This window comes from Orycteropus afer, unplaced genomic scaffold (genome assembly GCF_000298275.1).
Source record: "Orycteropus afer afer isolate SDZICR_OR568_19922 unplaced genomic scaffold, OryAfe1.0 scaffold00031, whole genome shotgun sequence".
Taxonomy (NCBI): Eukaryota; Metazoa; Chordata; class Mammalia; order Tubulidentata; family Orycteropodidae; genus Orycteropus; species Orycteropus afer.
The window spans coordinates 3,735,050-3,754,443 of NW_006921618.1; the positions used below are offsets into that span (position 1 = coordinate 3,735,050).

General features: G+C 47.8%; 3 protein-coding genes across 3 annotated transcripts in view; 1 reads left to right on the forward strand and 2 right to left on the reverse strand.

Annotated features, from left to right (window-relative positions):
• EMC1 (ER membrane protein complex subunit 1) overlaps positions 1-1,429 on the reverse strand; it is a 38,753-nt gene extending 37,324 nt beyond the window's left edge. Inside the window, exon 1 of the mRNA XM_042780256.1 lies at positions 1,335-1,429. Within this exon, the coding sequence (XP_042636190.1) occupies positions 1,335-1,429 (95 nt within the window). The remainder of the gene's footprint in view (positions 1-1,334) is intronic.
• A 319-nt stretch (positions 1,430-1,748) lies between these two features.
• On the forward strand, positions 1,749-7,930 carry MRTO4 (MRT4 homolog, ribosome maturation factor). Its single transcript, XM_007935643.2, has 8 exons — positions 1,749-1,776; positions 4,273-4,331; positions 5,482-5,585; positions 6,247-6,328; positions 6,612-6,679; positions 7,038-7,189; positions 7,566-7,642; positions 7,781-7,930. Exons 1-8 carry the CDS (start codon positions 1,749-1,751, stop codon positions 7,928-7,930), a joined length of 720 nt encoding a protein of 239 aa, XP_007933834.1.
• Positions 7,931-9,679: 1,749 nt separating this feature from the next.
• On the reverse strand, positions 9,680-19,149 carry LOC103192793 (aflatoxin B1 aldehyde reductase member 2-like). Its single transcript, XM_007935855.1, has 8 exons — positions 19,108-19,149; positions 17,680-17,698; positions 17,351-17,565; positions 17,057-17,161; positions 15,954-16,050; positions 15,609-15,708; positions 13,830-13,959; positions 9,680-9,841 (listed from the first exon to the last, which is right to left on the reverse strand). The coding sequence occupies exons 1-8, from the start codon at positions 19,147-19,149 to the stop codon at positions 9,680-9,682; spliced, it is 870 nt and encodes a 289-aa protein (XP_007934046.1).
• Positions 19,150-19,394: the final 245 nt, after the last annotated feature.

The following is a 19,394-nucleotide window of genomic DNA, read 5'->3' on the forward strand; positions in this document are numbered from 1 at the left end:
GAAGGCTAGCGGTTCAAACCCACCAGCCACTCCTCAGAAGGAAGATGGGGCAATCTACTTCCGTAGTGATACTGCCTCAGAAACTCAAGGAGGGGTTGCTATGAGTCAGGTCCGACGCGATAGCAATGAGTTTGGTTTGGTTTTTTGGAATGTCTGTTAAAGGAGCTCTAGTGGCATAATGGATAAGGCACTTGGCTGCTAATCAAAAGGTGAGTGGTTCAAACCCACCAGTAACTCTGTGGAAGGAAGAGGGATGATCTACTTCCATAAAATTTGCAGCCTTGGAACCTCAGTGGGGGTCCCTATGGGTAGGAATTAACTCAATTGCAGTGAGTTTGGTTTGGTTTTTGGAATAGCAAATTGAAATTATGCCATAAATGCAAGACATGCATAATGTACACATGAGGTTGTAAAAGTTTGCCCACATCATTAAAACTGTTAAATACACTGCATTTGTCACACTGTCTTATAATCATACCAATATATCCTTCTGTCCCACTAGCTGCTTACCTATCTCTGTATCCACAGCACCTAGGACAATACCTGACATGCAGCAGGCACTCAACAAACATATGAATCAATCTGACACAGAAAAGAATTCACAAAGAACATATCTGAGCTGGGCTCTTAAGGATGTGTTCCCTGAAGTAGTAGTAATGGGGAACATGTAATGACTGCATGTAATGGTCCAGACAATGTGCAAAGTAATTTAAAGGGATTACTTCATTCATCCTCACAACTACTGCATAAGGGAAGTTTTACCTAAAAACATCCAGGCACCCAGCAGTATAGGCAAAATCTAAATTGGAACAAAACCAAGCTGCCCCAAGGCCTTACGGAAAGGATAAGGGGTAGTGGGAGTTTGTGAATGAATGGCATCTCCTGGCTGAGAACTTTAGGGGGCTCTGCTCTGAACCCAGGGCAAAGCTGGGAGGGGAGAATGGACTCCGTTTGGGATTCCTAAGACCCAAATCCCGTTCACATGCCAAGGAGATGCCAGTCCGAGGAAGGGTGGGAATGAATCAGAAATGGAGTAGGAGGAATTAGTGACTTCTGAACACAGCTCCAAGCACTCCTGGATGGCAGGGCCGGCTTCACGCGCGTGCGACATAAATGGTCACACAGGTTGAGAAAGGCCTCATGCTTGGTTTAATGCTCTGCGGTCACCTTAGTAATTTTTGAAAAGGAGGCCCCATATTTTAACTTTGCACTGAGTCCCCACAAAATATATATAAGTGTCCTTCTGGATAGTAACCCTCTTCTCTTTAGCAAGTGGGAAACAGGTGCTGGGAAAATAGTCACATGCTTAATGAATAGACCCCACAGGTACGAACCAATCAAACTTCCCCACTTGGTCTTCATATACCGCGGCCGCCGGGATGAGTAACAAAGTCCAGAGCCAGAAACGGGAAACCAAAGCCACCACCATGATAGGAACCCAAGCACAGCCCGCCGCCGCCCCAGCATGCCCTGGGCCGCAGGCTCCGCCCCCCAGAGCCATAGAGTTGAACCTGCTCGAGAGACTTTCGGGAAGCGCTTGAGAGTTGGAGGCCGCCCGGACGTGCAAGAAGTCACCCCACAGACGCCAGGAGAAGCGCAGGTGGCAGGTCGGCAGAAAAGGAGCGTCTCAGAGCAGATTGGGTCAGGCACGCGTCAGGGCAGTCCCCGAGAAGACCGTCCCAGAAGGCCCCGCGCCGCCGAAGTCCTAACAGGAAGCTCTATCTTCAGCCGCACGTGGATTTAGCGAGATGCCCAAATCTAAGCGCGACAAGAAAGGTGGGTGAAGGGAGTGACGGGACCTGTAGAGGAGTTCCGGGGCCTAGATGCCAGCAGTGGTGGGGGCCTCCGAATGGCTGGCGTATAGAGAAGGGGACACTGGGACCTCTGCGAGGAGCTCCGCGGGCTCGCTGACAGCTGGGATGGGGACCTCGGAGTGGCTGGAGCATCGGAGGGGGCTTGAGCTTGTTAGGTCAAAGAACCAGCGACTGTTTTGCTTGGCCTTAAGTGCTCTTCCAAGACTGACTAGGTTAGAAAACATCTGAGAACCCAGGCTGTTCCTAGTCTCTCGTGGACCTGCTTTTCGCACTTCAGCCCCTGCCCACCTCCCTTCGCTGTCTGCTCTCCGGTCACCCGGGCCGCCTTTCCCTTCCTTCAGCACAGGCCTATTCCCGCGTCTGGCCCTTAACAATCCCTTCTGCCTGGCTTGTTTATGACTTGATCGTCATATAACTGGCTCCTTCTCCGTTGTCACCTTCTAAGAGACTATTCTTGTTACTCTTACTATGGTAGAGGTCTTCGTATTCATGCATTCAACAAATATTTAGGGGCCTGTGGACATGTTACCACGAGAGACCAGTCCCTGAAGAAGAACATCATGCTTAGTAGAGGGTCAGTAAAAAAGACTTAAGACCCTCAACAATAAGGATTGACACAGTGGCTGCAACAATGGGCTCAAACAGCAACGATCATGAGGATGAGACAGGAAGGGGCAGTGTTTCTGTCTTTTGTACATAGGGTCACTGTGAGTTGGGAGCAATTCAGTGGCATCTAACAGCAACACAACAGCACATACCTGGCACTTTCTAGGTATTGGGAGATACGGTGGTTACAACAGGGAAGGCCTAATCCTTATCAAGCTTAACATGAAAGGGAAGCATATCAAAAATTGAGTACATTTATTTATCAGATAATGTTGAGTCCCCGTGGGTGGGGGGAAAGTGCAGTGAAAGGGAGGTGATGGTGATGCTACCTTGCTTAGTGTGTTGGGGAAGATCTCTCTAATGAGCAGACACCTGAGGAAAAGAGGTGAGCAACCCAGTGAGTTGTCTGAGAGAACATTGTTCCTTGTAGAGGGAACAAAAAGTACAAAGGCCCTGAAACAGGAGCATGCTTGGCTTTTTCTGGAGTGTGCTGGAGTGATGTGAACAAGAGTGGGAGGTGAAGGGGAAGCAGAGTGGTCAAAGCTTTATAAGCCTTGTGAGGAAGTGGCTTCATGCCTGGGTGAAAGAGAGAGCCATTGGAGGGCTTTGAGGAAAGGAGTGATGTGATTAACCTTTAGTTTTGAAGGATCCTTCTGCCTACTTTGTTGAGGACAGACTTGGGGAAGGAAGGTGGGAGACAGGTAAGGAAGGAAGCAGGAGATGAGCAGTAATCCAAGAGAGGGTGATGCTGGCTTGGACCAAAGTTACAGCAGTGGAGATGATGAGAAGTGGCCAGCTTTGTTGTGTGGACCCTCCCTTCCTGCACAAGGAGCTCTGGTGGCATAGTGGTTAAAGCATTTGGCTGCTGCCCAAAAAGTTGGTGGTCGAACCTGTCAGCCATTTCATGGAAGAAAGATGAGGCACTCTGCTTCCATGACGATTTATGGCCTTGGAAACCCTACGGGGCCGTTTTACTCTGTTTTTCTAGGGTCACTATAAGTTGGAATCAACTCAGTGGCAGAGGGTTTGGATTCTTTGGGTCCCTTGCTGCACTACCACTGACTGGTGTGATTGTGTTTCTCTGTGTTTGTCCTGTGAAGAAGGCATGTCTACTTTTGAGTGTCAGGTTGAATCCATTAGAGGCAGGCCATTCGTGGGGTCACCCAGGGCTTTGCACCTGGTGCTCTGTTAAGTGTCTGTGGGATCATTTAATACTGTGGAGGAGGGACTGGTCAGCTCTGGCAAATGCCACAGTCTTCTGGGTGGGGGCAGATTGGGTACCAACTGTTGTTACAATAGATGTATCAGCCCCAGTTCCCCCACAAGGCATGGCTATATCCGTAGGTCAGATTGCCTGCCAGACTGAGTGTGGGGATGTAGCAGAACATGCAGTCTTAACACCCTCATCATTACCCATCGTAGGCCAGGCATAGGTGGTCTGTGTGCACCATGGTCAAAAGCAGAAAAGATCTGCCGCAGCCATAGGCTGGATGTGCCAGGAGAGCAAGAGCAGGAGCAAACCTCGCCTCCACGCCTCGTGGAGATTTGTAGGCGAGCCTAAGAAGAGCTGTGGAACACCTGGTTTGTCTAAGTAACAGGAAGCATACCAAGGGATTTTCAGGCTCAGGAATATTAGAGAAGAGGCACTCCACAGACCTTGGGAACAGCCTTGCATACCAGAAATGATGGCCACCAGCCAAAGGCCTGACTGCCTTTCTTCAGCTGCTTAGTACAGCTGAGCCAGCTCTCAGCTGGGCTACAAAGGGCAAAGAAAATAAGTCTTCAGGGCCATCCAGATTTGTCTCTTATAAGTTCTCTCTTTTTTTTTTTTCTGTTCCCCCCTTTTTATTAGTTTCCTTAACCAAAACTGCCAAGAAAGGCTTGGAATTGAAACAGAACCTGATAGAAGAGGTGAGATGCTATTGTCCATCATATTTTTCCAGCGCTTGTGTTTGGTTTTTAGGGTTGGATGTGGCACTGTTGATTAGGGGACATACTGTTTATATATATATATATATATATATATATATAAAACTAAGCTGCTGATCCTACAATTTTCCTACAGCAGCAGCACCACCACCAATAATAACCACCAAGGTGATGATTTCTGGCTTTGATTGAGCTCTTTCTGTGTGCCCTGCACTTGCCCAGCGGTTAAAGTTTTAGTTTTGTTATCTTTATGTTTTTAATATTTTATTGTGGTTTAGGTACACCAAAGGTTTTTGTGTTTCATGCTGTTCTGACATACTAGATACTAGCTGTTATGCCGTTGAGGTAAATGACGCTTACTTAGCCTGTCCAATGTCAAAAAGGTAGGGAGTTACCAGGTGTGGGTAACTACGAAGCTGTACTCCTCACCAACCCACTGCGCTGCTTCTGGAGTGTAGGCTGGGTGGGAGCAGAGTCTTCTGGACAAAGATTCTGTTTCCTTGAGACCAACTCCTGATGGCTGTAGCATAATAGTTGCTATGTGCCATCGAGTCGGACCCAAATCATAGCAACCCCTCCTTGGGTTTCTGAGGCAGTATCACTACGGAAGTAGATTGCCCCATCTTCCTTCCAAGCAGTGGCTGGTGGGTTTGAACCGCCAGCCTTCTGGTTAGCAGTCAAGTGCCTTAGGCACTACGCTACCAGTAGCATAAATAGAGTAGACCCCATAAGCCACCTTGTCTCTTAAGTAAATAACGTTGCTCTGTATTTCAGTTAAGTGGAGTCTTCCCAGTATGGATGTGTTTCTAGGTTAATAATTAATGGACAAAACAGAGGTGGATGATGCTACTTGTGGCCATAGATAGGTCAGAGCCTGGGAAAGACCATGTGATCTTGAGCCACGGCTCACCTGCCCCTGTGCTTTGAGCTCACACCTGCTTTGCCTCTAGGGAGCCCCTACTGTTAGTGATCCTAGTTTCATTAATGGAGCAGGAGACCACCAGTTTAGAGGACTCCGGCTCTAAGCTTCCACAGTACTGAGGGACCTCAAGCAGATTCCTTCCCCCGAGGCCAGAGTATTGTCCAATCCATGCTGCCCCTTGACTCCAGAGCCCCATGAATTGTCCTACAGCTTCGGAAATGTGTGGACATGTACAAGTACCTCTTCATCTTCTCTGTGGCCAACATGAGGAATAGCAAGCTGAAGGACATCCGGAACGCCTGGAAGCACAGCCGGTGAGCACGCAGTGGGAAGAGGGACCAGCGGGGGAAGCGGGCAAGTGCTTGCGGTCAGTACAGGAGCAGTTGTGACCCTCTGGTACGTACCTGAGTCACAGACGGGGTGTCAGCAATAACAGAATGCCACACCCCTGCTGAAGAGCACTTCATAGCTTTTAAAGCTGATTGGCCCCTGAGCCTCTCAAGAGCTGGGATTGGTAGTTGTGCAGGAAATGTTTGAGCAGTGGCTCTTTGGGAAAAGTGGCTCCTTTAACCCTGGGATCTGGTCCTTTTAGGAATATCACCTCAGAATATCTGTGTATATGCTAAGGCACAGACAGTGACCTGAGAGCAGAAATTTTTGACAATTGCAGGTGATGGCTCCAGCCATCTGGTGGACCAGCTTTGATTCAGACTGTTAAGCATGCCTCTTCATATATCCAGACAGGGGAGTGTTTTGGGAGACCAGATGTTGGGAGTGTCAGTGTGTAGGGATGGGGAAATACTGAAGGGGACCCTAACTTGTAGACAGATGGACAGGGAATGGGGAAGAATGTGAACCCCCTCTGTAACAGCCTGGGCTTTGGCTCACAAGCTCCTGTTGGGCTGCAGCTGGTTTCCTTTAGCTGAGGGGAGGCTAGTAAGACACTTCTTCCATTGGTCCCCCATTTTTTGGCAGGATGTTCTTTGGCAAAAACAAGGTGATGATGGTGGCCTTGGGTCGAAGCCCGTCTGATGAGTACAAAGATAACCTGCATCAGGTGAGTTGCTCGTCTGCAGTAATAGTTCCCAAAGCCAAGCTGCTCTGCTGCTGCTGCTCTCAGATGACAGGCTCCAGATAACCTGGCCTGGCCAGGGACCAGGGAGAGCAAGGCCTAGATTAAAGCTCTATGTTCTCCCTTAACCTCCAGACCCCGAGACTAGCACCCTTGCCCTACCTATGACAACCAAAAAATGTCTTCAAATGTCCCCTGGGGGGCAAAATTACCTCCCGGTTGAGAACCACTGGCCTGTGACCAAACCAGCCTCTCCTTTGTTTTGTAGGTTAGCAAGAAGCTAAGGGGTGAAGTTGGTCTTCTTTTCACCAATCGCACTAAGGAAGAAGTAAATGAGTAAGTACTTTTGAGGAACGGCAGGAAGAGAAAGGTTGGCGAGCATTCAGAGAAGGAGTGATCTGGGGACTTGGTGCAATGTGGAGGCATCAAGTGTGAGCTGGCTCCTGGAACCATGTTAACTGAGACTAGTGGGTTCTGACCAGGGCCGTCTTTGTTCTGTCAATACAGTACCCTAGTCAGAAAGGGGGACAGTGGTGGGCACCTCTGGTCAAAGAGCTTTCCCAGGCCAGCTGCTGAGATGGACAAAGCAGGAAGGGAGACCTAGGACCACGTGCACTTTGGGGGGAACCTGACTTCAGGTGGGCTGGTGGTCCAATCAGGAATCTCACCACAGACTACTTGTCCTTCCCGTAAGCTGGTTCACTAAATTCACGGAAATGGACTACGCCCGAGCTGGTAACAAAGCAACTTTCACAGTGAGCCTGGATCCCGGGGCCCTGGAGCAGTTCCCCCACTCCATGGAGCCCCAGCTCAGACAGCTGGGCCTGCCTACCACTCTAAAGAAAGGTAAGGGGAGTGGGGGTAGGGAGAGCTGGAAGGTAGAGGCAAAGCCTAAGGGCTGAGAGCAGAGAGCATCGACTTCAAGCCTACCAGCCCCACCCTCCTTTCTGCTGAGCAGTTATTTCCACAAGCCTCCATCTTCTCCTTTGAAAACAGTGACAGAAGTGCCCATCTTAAGATTGGGGATGGCAGTGTGCAGTAATTTACACCCAGAATCCAGCAGTTAGGGATGTTGAGGGAGGAAGCCTTTGGCCTAGTGTGTGTGAGCATTGCAGGGAGGACAAGTGGCCAGCCAAATTCTGTCCACCTCAAAGTAGTGTTACAAAATGCTGTGCAGTCCTCTGTGCCAGATGTGACCACTTGGGGCCACCCACCCCTGCAGGTGTGGTGACCTTGCTGTCTGACTATGAAGTGTGCAAAGAGGGTGATGTGCTGACCCCGGAGCAGGCCCGCGTCCTGGTGAGTCTTTTCCAGTGAGGGCTCCGTCCCATGGCTGGGGCTGTGGAGGGAGGGACTGCTGCTTGGCTCTGCTGTAAACATTCACTCAAGCTTCTGGTGGCACTCATTTCCACAACTCTTGGCTCTCCTCTCTTGCAGAAGCTTTTTGGGTATGAGATGGCTGAATTCAAGGTGACCATCAAATACATGTGGGATGCACAGTCTGGAAGGTTTGAACAGATGGGCGAGGACTTGCCAGAGAGTGCGCCTGAGTCAGCGGAAGAGTCAGAGGAAGATGACGATGACTGACTGGGATGCTCAGGACAGAGGCCTCCCCTCAGCCAGCCAGGCAGGACCCCTATCACCCTGCTTGAGGGAGCAGCTATTTATTTTGCTACAGATGAAGATAAGAGAGGGTAGAATGGACTATGTTTCTATAAAGAATAAAACATCTGCAGGGTTTCTCCCTGTGGACGGCAAAAGGAACTTTTCTTAGAAAAAGGAGCCTTTGGATTTGTGATTTTTGTGTGGCTTCCAGGGCTCCTGTTTGCCTCGTGACCAGCTTCCAACACTGGCTGCTGCCTGACCACCGTGACTATAGCTGCTTTGTGGCTGGGGGTTCTCTCCTCCAGCCCAGGGTGCCCTGGGTGTCTAAGGAAAATAGGCACCCTTCCTCCCTTGTTCCTCCTTCCTTTTTCTCCCAAAAAGCCAGGCTGAGAATCTGTGAGAGGCAAGGAGAAGACAGGAGGCTTGAGCTGAACCAAGAGAAAAGGCACTGCTGGAGCTGAAATAGAGGATGCTCTCCACAGCTCACAGTTTTCTGCAGGGGTTCACTCGTATTCTCTGTGGTAACTCTAATGATAGGCTTCCCAAATGGTTCCACTTCTAAGTACTTAGTTGAGGCTCCTTCCAAGTGTGTGGCTCTCTGTTTTTCTGTCATGGAGAGTCCAGTGTTGAGGTCAGGCTGAGTTCAGGTAGTGTGCCCAGGAGGCCATCCCACTCACTGTTCTCTGAAGACTCAGATTCATACTTCTCACCAAACCCTTAGCAAGCATGAGAAACAGGCAGCTAAAGAAAGAAATGCACCAGGTTTGTTCCAGGCCAGTGCCTGTTTTATTCAGACAGTAAGTGCCCAGGTAGAGCTGGCCCCAGACTTTTACATTGTAAAGCATTGCAGGAATATGGGAGAGAGATCCAATAGATCTCCTGCCTCAGGCGTCATAGTACTGGGGGACAGCTGCCAGACTCAATTGGCATAACAAAATGCATAAAAGTGTTGCTCCACATCCTACATTGGTGAGTAGCAACTGGGGTCTTAAAAGCTTTCAAGCGGTCATGTAAGATGCAGCTAATGGTCTCCTAGCATCAGAAGTGAAGAACGCAAAAAAAGGGGGGGGGCAGTTAGAAGCAATCAGCCCTAGGACACGATGGCCCTCGAGACCAGAAGAACTAGATGGTGCTCGGCTGCCAATGCCAACCACTCACGAAAGGATCAAATCTGGAGATCCTGGATAGAATGGGAGGGAAAATGTGGAACAAAATCCAAAAACTCAGTAATGACCAGAATTACTGGTCAGATGAAATCTGGTGAGACTCCCAATACTGTGGCCCTGGAATACATTCTGCGCCTGGAGTAAAACTCACCCCCAGGGGTGGGCTCGCAGCCCAATAGTTAACAAGATTTACACGCAGACAACCCAGGATTACACACCCACCTACTCTGTGGTAATACATCCCTTAGAGCAATAGACGATGGGACACCAGAGGACCAACATTCAAATTGAGGAAATGCAGGACAAACGGGATTGCATGAACATGAGGGGCATGGGAGGAGGGTTACTGGGTAGGGAGGGGAGGAGACTGGGTTAGGGTTGGACATGGCAAATGGGGAATGAAACTAAATGTACACATTATGTTGAATGTAAAACAAGCTCTTAAAAAAAATTTTTAAAGTGAAAAGTTGTAAACTACAGTGATGAGGAAAGGTCAGGCTAATACAGTTAAGGCAAAAATGTCTGGGGTAAAAGGATGCCATCTGCACCTAAGTCAGGTCTGAGTCTAGCGAAAATAGTTAGGGCATCCATGAGCAACTAAGTGCCAGGCTTGATCAAAGGCATTGACGACAGCAGGCTCCAGGGGCCCTTCCTCAGTTGCCGCCAAGTTCTGCTCCAGCTGCTCCAGGCTGGACATGCCCAGGATGACCGCATCTCCATGGGCACCCTGCAAGGAGAGACGGCCCAGACCTCAACACACTGACACACCACCCCCACCAAGCTCTGCCCTGCCAAGACTTGGCTTCTAGTTATTTATATCATAAATATCAGACCTTGTAGTTAATTTGGCTCTAAAGCTCTATAGCCACATTGTCTCATCAGCAGATTCAAAGCCACTCATTTCTGCCATACAGCAGCTGGGTGTTACCTGATCTCTCTTAGCCTCAAACATCCTCCACTGTACAGGGTGGTTGTGGGGATTGTAAATTTTGTAAAGTACTTCACACCAGGCCTGATACATAATAGGTACACCATAAAATGGTGGTTATTCAGTGCCATCAAACTGGTTCCAACTCACAGCAACCTTTAGCACAGCAGAACAAAACTGCCCAGTCCTGTGCCATTCTTAAAATCCTTGCTATGCTTAAGCCCATCGATTATTCTGTGGTTGTCTTTAGTCCCTGTCCAGATTTCACATGCTATGAAGCTACTGAAAAAAACCATGGCTAGATTAGGTGCACCTTAGTCTTCAAAGTGACATCTTTGCTCTTTAACACTTTAAAGAAGTCTTCAGTAGATTTGCCCAGTGTGGTATGTCATCTGATTTGTTTACTGCTGCTTCCACGGACATTGAGGATCCAAGAAAATGAAGTCCCTGACAGCTACAAACTTGTCCATTTATCATGATGTTGCTTACTGCTCCAGTTGTGGGGATTTTTTTATTTTTTTAATGTTGAGGTGTAATCTATATTGAAGGCTGTAGTCTTCTGATCTTCAAGTCATCTTGAAGATCAGAAGTGCTTCAAGTCATCTTCACTTTCAGCAAGTAAGGTTGTATCATCTGTATATTGCAGGTTGTTAATGAGTCTTACAATCCTGATACCACATTCTTCATCAAGTCCAGCTTCTCAGATTTGCTCCACATACAGAATGAGAAAGTATGGTGAAAGGATACAACCCTGGCACACTTCTCATGACTTTAAACCATGCAGTATCCCTTTGTTCTATTTAAACAACTGCCTGTTGATTGATAGGTGTACAGGTTCCCCATGAGCACAATTAAGTGTTCTGGATTTCCCATTCTTGGCAATGTTATCTATAATTTGTTATAATCCACACAGTCAAATGCTTTTGCATAGTCAATAAAATACAGGCATCTTTCTGGTATTTGCTTTCAGCCAAGATCCACCTGACATCAGCAGTGATATCCCATGTTCCACATCCTCTTTGGAATCTAGCTTGAATTTCTGGTAGTTCCCTGTCTGTGTACTGCTGCAATAATTTTTCACTTATCTCCAGCAAAAGTTTCCTTGGATGTGATATAAATGATACTGTTTGATAATTTCCACATTATGTTGGATCACCTTTCTTTGGAATGGGTACAAATATGGATTTCCGGTCATGTCCAGGTTGTTTTCTGAATTTCTTATAAAAGAGTGAGCACCTCCAGCACTGCATCCATTTGTTGAAACATCCCAATGGGTATTCCATTTATTCCTAGAGCCTTGTTTTTTGCCAATTCCTTCAGTGCAGCTTGGACTTTTTCCTTCAGTATCATTGGTCCTTTATCGTATGCTATCTCCTGAAATGGTTGAACACTGACCAATTCTTTTTGGTACAGTGACTATTCCTTCCATGTTATTTTGATGCTTCCTGCATCATTCAGTATTGTGCCCATAGAATCCATCAGTATTGCAACTCAAGGCTTGAATTTTTTCTTCTTTCTGCTTGGGAAGCGCCAAGTGTGTTCTTCCTTTTTGGTTTTCTAACTCCCAAATCTTTGCACATTTCATTATAATATTTTACTTTGTCTTCCTGAGCTGCTCTTTGAAATCTTCTGTTCAGCTCTTGTTTCATCATTTCTTCCATTTGCTTCAGCTACTCTCCATTTAAGAGCAAGTTTTAGAGTCTTCTGATTATCCATTGTGGTCTTTTCTTCTTTCCTATCTTTTTAATGACCATTTGCTTTCTTCATGGATGATCTTGATGTCATCCCACAACTCATTTGGTCATTGGTGTTCAGTGTGTCAAATCTGTTCTTCAGATGGTCTCTGAATTCAGGCGGGATATAATCAAAGTCATATTTTGGGCTCATGGACTTATTTTAATTTTCTTCAGCTTCAGCTTGACCTTGCATATGAGTAATTTATGGTCTGTTCCACAGTCAGCCCCTGACCTTGTTCTGACTGGTGATAAGTTTCTCCATCGCCTCTTTCCACAGATGTACTCAATTTGATTCCTGTGGATTCCATATGGCGAGGACCATGTGTATAGTTGCTGTTTATGTTATTGAAAAAAAGGTATTTGCAATGAGTAAGTTGTAGGTCTTGCAAAATTCTGTCATGCCATCTCTGGCATCATTTCTATTATGAAGGCCGTAATTTCCAACTACTGATGTGTCTTTGTTTCTAACTTTTGCACTTCAATCACCAGTAATTATCAATACATCTTAATTGCATGCTTGGTCACTTTCAGACTGCAGAAGTTGGTAAAAATCTTCCAATTCGTCCTTGGCTTTAGTGGTTGGTATGTAAATTTGAATAATTAAAATGTTAACTGGTCTTCCTTGTAGATGTATGGATATTATCCTATCACTGACAGCACTGTGCTTCAGGATAGATCTTGAAATTTTTTTTGGACAATGACTGCGACACCATTCCTCTTCAATTTGTCACTCCCAGCACAGTCATTTTCTCTTCCTCCAGTTATCCAATTCAAAATGGCCAATTTCAGCTAACAAATGCCTAGGATATCAATCTTTATGCATTCCATTTCATTTTTAATAACTTACAGTTTTCCTAGATTCATACTTTGTATATTCCATGTTTTGATTATTAATTATTGTATTCAGCTCATTTTGAGTCGTGTCACATCAGCAAATGAAGGTCCCAGAGCTTTACTCCATCCATGTCATTAAGGTGCACTCTACTTTGAGAAGGCAGCTCTTCCCCAGTTGTATGTTGAGTGCCTTCCAACCTGAGGAACTCATCTCCCGGCACTGTATCAGATATTTCATTGCTATTCATAAGGTTTTCAGTGGCCAGTTTTGTTTCAGAAGTGAACTACCACATTCTTCCTCCTAGACTATCTTATTAGCCCAGAAGCTCTGCTGAATCTGTTCACCATGGGTGACCCTGCTGGCATTTGAAATACCAGGACATAGCTCCAGCATCATAGCAACATGCAAGCTACCATAGTCTGACAACCTGACAGATGGTAGAGCCATTACTATATCATGCCCAAGCTGGAGAAGTGTGTTAAGGAAACGGGACCATAGAGAGGGAACCTCCCCAAGGACCAACAATAGAGTTGGAGTCTTATCTCCAGAGTGGACAGCTAAGGGGCTAGAATAAATAGAATAAATGCTAATGGTTAAAAATGGAAAGTTTCAGAGTCAAACCTATGCTCATTTCATGTGAGAGGTAGCATGTAAACTCAGTCAAGTGAAACAGCCTCTGAGCCAGTTTCTTCATATGTAAGACTGATGTTAGCTACTACAAAGCCAGCCCAACTCGGCAACCCCATGTACAAGAGAACAAAACAATGTCTGGTCCTGGGCCATTCCTATGATTGGTTGAAGATTGGACCTTTGTACCACAGGGTTTCCATGGGCTGATTTTTGGAAGGAGATCACAGGCCTTTCTTCCTGGTCCATCTTAGTCTGGAAGCTCTGCTGAAAACCTCCACCGACAGACGGGTGGTGGCTGTGCATGAGGCTGCATGGCCAGGAACCAAACCTAGGCCTCCCACGTGGAAGGCGGCAGTTCTACCACTGAACCACCACTGCCCTCTTATCATACTTAATAGGGCCATTGTAAGAAACAGTGTCTGTAACTCGGCTTTTAAGTAACTTACCTAAGAACCACAGGATTACCACACCAAAGAAATGGATCATGGGAAATTTCAGAAAAGTAAACTTAGAAATCATCAAATAACTGTGTAGCCCTCTCCTCTCTTCCTCCAGAAGTTAAATATGTGGGAGACTGCTGGCTTACCTGGAGCTGGGAGTGGTGATACATCCACCGCAGGGCAGCTGAGGTCATGCTGGGGGCACTGGGGCCATAAGCAGCCTGCAGGGCATTCTCCACCAGGGCAATGGCCTCGAAGTAGTGCTCCTTCCAGTAGCTGGACAGGTGGGGAGGGTGGGACAAAAGCAGTACCATGGGAGACACTGAGGTGGCCAACCTGGACAGCCACTCCCACCCCAACCCCTTCTTCAATAGCACTGAAGAAGCCATTGTCTTCATGTTACATCACTGAGCATCGGAACACATGTACATTTCTGGACCTCGCATCAGACTACTTCCTGAAGTTGGAAACAGGATGGTGGAATTGGCAAGATTCCTCAGGTTTAACGTGCTCATTAGTTGTTAGCAGCACTACGGAGCCTAAATCAGGCTCTGGGTCACAGAACACTCACAGAACAGACCCTCTGATATGCCCTGGGCTCAGGCCCTGGCTCTGTGGCCTTGGCTGAGCCACCTGCCCTCACTGTTTCATCTCCTTAATGAGGGAAGTCGTCACCCCGTGCCAGCCCCAGAAAGTGAATGCAAGGTGTAAGGAGATAATGGGCCTGGACAGGCTTTGTAAACTGAAGAGCAGACACGGTGAAAACCAGAGGCATCCTGGGCCCAGGGTGGGGGCAGCAGAATGCTCCTTGAGAAGCACTGCTTTGGGCGGTGGTTCTAAAACCTGGCCACAATTATCAGAACACTTGGGTGTGCCAGGTAAGGATTTAAATCACAGCATGCACACAAAGTGAGCCCAAAGAGTAGATGCTCCACAGCTGAAGAAGTTCTTGGTGAGTCATTTCAACAAACTACCACTGCAACCTCTTGCACAAAGCTTGCCTTCTGCCTCCTTCCAAACAGAAAACAAAAAGCAAGGAGATAAAACATACAGAATTTACCTTAATGACTCTGATTCTGTGTCAAGAGCTTTTTAGGAGCTCCCCACAACATTACCCAGGTGAGGTCTAACTGTGGTCAATTAAGAGCAATAAAAGCATCTACTTCAGCGACACCAAGGAGCTCTGGTGGGTAGTGGATAAGGCATATGGCTGCTAAGCAGAATATCAGCAGTTCAAACCCACCAGCTGCTCCACAGAAAGATGAGATGATCTACTTCTGTAGATTTACCACCTTGGAAACCCAGTTGGGGTCACTATGAGTCAAATCGACTGGAAGACAATGGTTTGGGTTTTTTGGTTTGGGTTTTTCCAGAGACATCACAGTAAGTGCTAGAGGGAAAAGAGTTTAAAATGGTTGCCTCAGAGGAATGGGGCTGAAAAGGGCTTGCTCTTAACCATGGGCATGTATTACTTTGATAAATTTTACAAAATTTAAAGAGTGAAAAAAGGAAAGGAAGAAGGCAGGTCTCAACAGCTGCTCCACTGTGACTTTAGATGTCGATGACAAGTTTATTGCTGAGCGTGCACAAAACTACACTCATTTTGCCCAGAGCAACAGTCAGCTATTCATGAGTCAGCTATTCATGGACTAAGCCCCAGGTTTCCCAAGTCCCAATCCAAGGTTCCTCCTCTGTGGGCAGAGGATGAGCTCACCCTCAAGGACACAGGATCCTCATTCCCAGTCCAGGCCTGCAGACACACAGGAGAGCCAAGACAGGGCATGGGGACGCATTAAATCCCAGGGCCTTGTTGTGACAACAGGAGAAGGCCCTGGCTGCCAGGAGAGTAGCCCCAGAAGCTCCTGATTTCAGACAAAGAGGACCCACACCAGCTCACACCCTGTCACAGCCTCTCCCCAGCTCACCGATTCCTGTAGATCTCTGCCCATTTAGTCCCAAAGAAGCGGCCCACAGGCTGTTTCCCATCCTTATCCTCATACTTGTATTTGCCTGTCAACAGGCCCCCTGCAGGAAAGATACAATCAGTCCCCTGGCCAGACTGCTCCCAGAGAAGCTGAAGATGCCTGGTGGCTCTGGGCTAGGGGATGGTGGGGGAACAGGAGGGATAGAGGACATGGCCCAGCCTCTTGTCAAACCCCTCCTTGTTCCCCAGGTCCTGGCTAGGCACCCACTGGGTCAGGAACAGGCAGAAATGGGGTCAGGAATGCCCTCCCACTCCAGGAGGTGACACTATCCCACAGCAGCCATACCAGCCAAAGGGTTGAAGGCATAGAACCTCAGTCCAAAGTGCCTGAGGCAGGGAAAGAGTTCTGTTTCCACTTGTCGTGTGGTGGCGTTGTACATGCCCTGCAGGTAGAAGGGACAGCTGAAGAGGATGGACAAATCAAGAGACGGACCCCAGCTCTACCTTTCAGATCCTCCTAGGACCTTAACCATGGGGCATACACTTAGTGTGTGCTAGGGGCAGTGTGTGCCCAAGGAAAATTGGGCTTGGATTGATCATTCCACCATTTATGAGTCCAACTCTGGGCTGGACACAGGGTTTACATACATGAGCTTTTAGCATCCTCCCCCCCCCCTTTTTTTTTTAATTGTGATTTGGGTGAAAGTTTACATAGCAAATTCACTTTCCATACAGCAGCTCACATACAGTTTGTCTCATGACATTGACAGCAATTTCCCACAATGCAACAGCTCCCCTCCTACTTCCTCCCCATAGTTATCTCTTCCCTGTGTCCTTCCCTCCATGCACTCCTGTCCCCACCCACGCTCCCCCCCCCAGCTGTCTCTCTGTGCATACACAGCCCCTCTATTCTCCCATGATTGGGAGCAGTAGCATCCTTTTGGAGCTAAAATCTGTCCTGAAAGATTTCATAGTCAGGGTACAGTCAAGTATCATCAAGTAAACACCACTCATCTGTCAGTTTGTCACACTGTGGTGGCAGGCAGTTCTGTTACAGGGCCTGGTACCAAGCAGGTGTACAAACATTTCCTGAGTGAACAATGAGGAGGTAAAGGAGAGTGTGCGACCTCAGCCCCCTCTGGGACTCTCAGGAAAGGCTTCCCAGAGGCCAAGCCATCCAGGTGAGACCTGGGGCATTACAGTGCTCCAGGCTGAAGTGCAACAGGAGATGGGAAGGAGGGGACCCAGGTGAGCACTGAGGCAGGAAAGGGAGGTGGCGCTGGAGCACGCAGGTGCCTGTCTGCCGCTGAGGAGCTCAGACTTTAACCTGAGGGCCACACGAGCCTCCACAGACTTAAGCAAGGGAGGGGCTGCTATACAGAGGTCCCTGGGTCATTCAGAGGGGCCAAGAGAACCCCTGGAGATAAGACCTCTGGGCCCTGCTCTCACCTGGTACACTGTCGGCAGGATCCAGCCGTGGCTCTTGCAGAGGGTACAGATCTCAGCCACCTCCCAGGACGCATAGTTGGAGAGACCAAGCTCCACAAACTTGCCCTGCAGGAGAGAGGCCGCGGTCAGAAGCCACCACAGCCCAGGAGGAAGGGGCGAGCCAGTGGGGACCCTGGGCATGGGGTCTGTGCCCAGCTCCCCTGGGACTGCCTTGGTGCTGCCACTCTCCTGGGTACTGACAAGCCAAAGGAAAGAGCAGCAGACACTTCCTGGAGCTCAGGTGGCCACCCTCACCTCCTGGTGCAGCTGGTGGCAGGCGCGAAGTGTTTCCTCTATGGGGGTGCTGTGGTCGGGCGCATGTAGGTAGAAGAGGTCCACCTGGGTGCACTGCAGCCGCTTCAGTGACGTCTCCAGCTGGGACCGGAGACTGTCAGCCTTCAGCGACTTCCCATCCAATGGATTGGCCTTAGTGGCAATTTTCGCTTTGCAGTGAGAAAAATGGAGGTTAGCTCAGGCCAACTTACTAATCATTGCAGGGAGTTTAGTGTCATGGTTAAAAGACATAGCTATGTTCAAATTCTGGCTGTGCCTTTACTTGCTATGACTTTGACCAAGTTACTTACCTCTCTGAATCTCAGCTCTCTAAATTAGAGTGAAAATGGTACCAACCTTGTAGGGAGGTGTGGTGCAGTTAATTACTTACATGGCCCTTCTAGCCATAGTCTTTGTTAACTCCCACCAAATGATGGGATGGGACTATGTAAATGTGAGGTGTTGTGGCCCACCAAGGGGATTAGATAGTGTGCTAAGAATGTAAATAAGGAGCACAGCACCCTAGTGTGGGTGTTGTTAGATGCTGTGGAGTTGGCTCTGACTCACAGTGACCCTATGTACAACAGAATAAAACACTGCCTGGTCCTGTGCCCACCTCACAATCCTTGCTATACTTAAGCCCATCGTTGCAGCCACTGTGTCATTCCATCTCCTTGAGGGTCTTCTCCTTTCTCGCTGACCCTCCACTTTATCAAGCATGATGTCCTTCTCCAGGGAATGGTGAGATCATGCAAATAAGGTATATGGGACCCTAGCATGGGGATTGGTCAGTTTTGTCATCACAGGAGGCTTAAAATGAGCCATCCCAGAGGCAGAAAGAGGCGATCTCACTACCAACAAGAGAGAAGAGCCAGAAGTGGAATGCATTCTCTGGACCCGAAATCCCTGCGCTGAACTTCGATCCATGAAACAAAGAATTGCAACACCAGAAATGATGAGAAGTGGCAGCAGAGAAACAGTGGCAGCAGGACCAAGAAACTGACAGAAGACAGAACAATGGGCTTCCCGGCTAGTTCACGGAGTGAAAAAGCCAGTGACTCAAGGCCAAGGCTTACTGGCAAGTGAGATGCCTCTAGGCATTTATCAGCAGAGCTAAATTAAGAGCTTTATAACACTTGCCCAAGCAGGGCAGAGGCCAGGCCAAGGGCCAGAGAGAGATCTATCTTTAGGCATGACTGAGGAGAGGCTGTGCTAATCCTACACAACTGTATCTTCAACATTCGTGATCCTGAATTATAACCTGTTATTTCCCTAATAAGCCCCATAATCATGAGTATTGTCTGTGAGTTCTGTGTGGCCATTGCAATAGATTATCAAACCCAGCAGAGAAGTAGAGAGTGCCATGGGAGGAATGGTTGGTGTCAGATTGGTAAAGGTTGCAGGGTGGAGGCATGTCTGACTTCTGCGTCATAGGAATCAGCCTGAACTGTTGCTCTTGATCCTCCTCGTCCCTTGTAACATTAGAGGTCAGACTGCTGCCCTCATGCCATTGTTGTGGGAGGTCCTGAGGATGAATGAATTTGTCATCACTATGAGGATTATTTCCTAGGCAGCTGAATATGCCAGGCATTGCCTTAGGGCTGACAGAGGGAGATGAATGGGGATACTTGTTCCCTGCCCTTAAAGACTCAGAGTCTATGGGACCACTACATAGTCAAGGAGGCAAAGAAATGCACCAGGTACTAGAGAAGCCCAGAGCATGGAGGCATGAGGCCCACCTGGGAGTTCAGGGAAGGCTTTCCTGGGATGGTGACTGTCATGATTTAAACTGTGTCCCCCAGAAATACATGTTAACTTGAGTAGGCCATGATTTTAGTATTATATAATTACTTTTATTTTGTGATATGATGTAATTATTCTACATGTTGTAAATCCTAACCTTTATGATGTTAATGAGGCAGGATTAGAAATTATGTTAATGAAGCAAGTTCTGGTAAAATGGTGGAACAGGCAGAAAGACTGCACAGATCCTGTTCAACAAAGAAAAGGGGAACCAATTAACAGA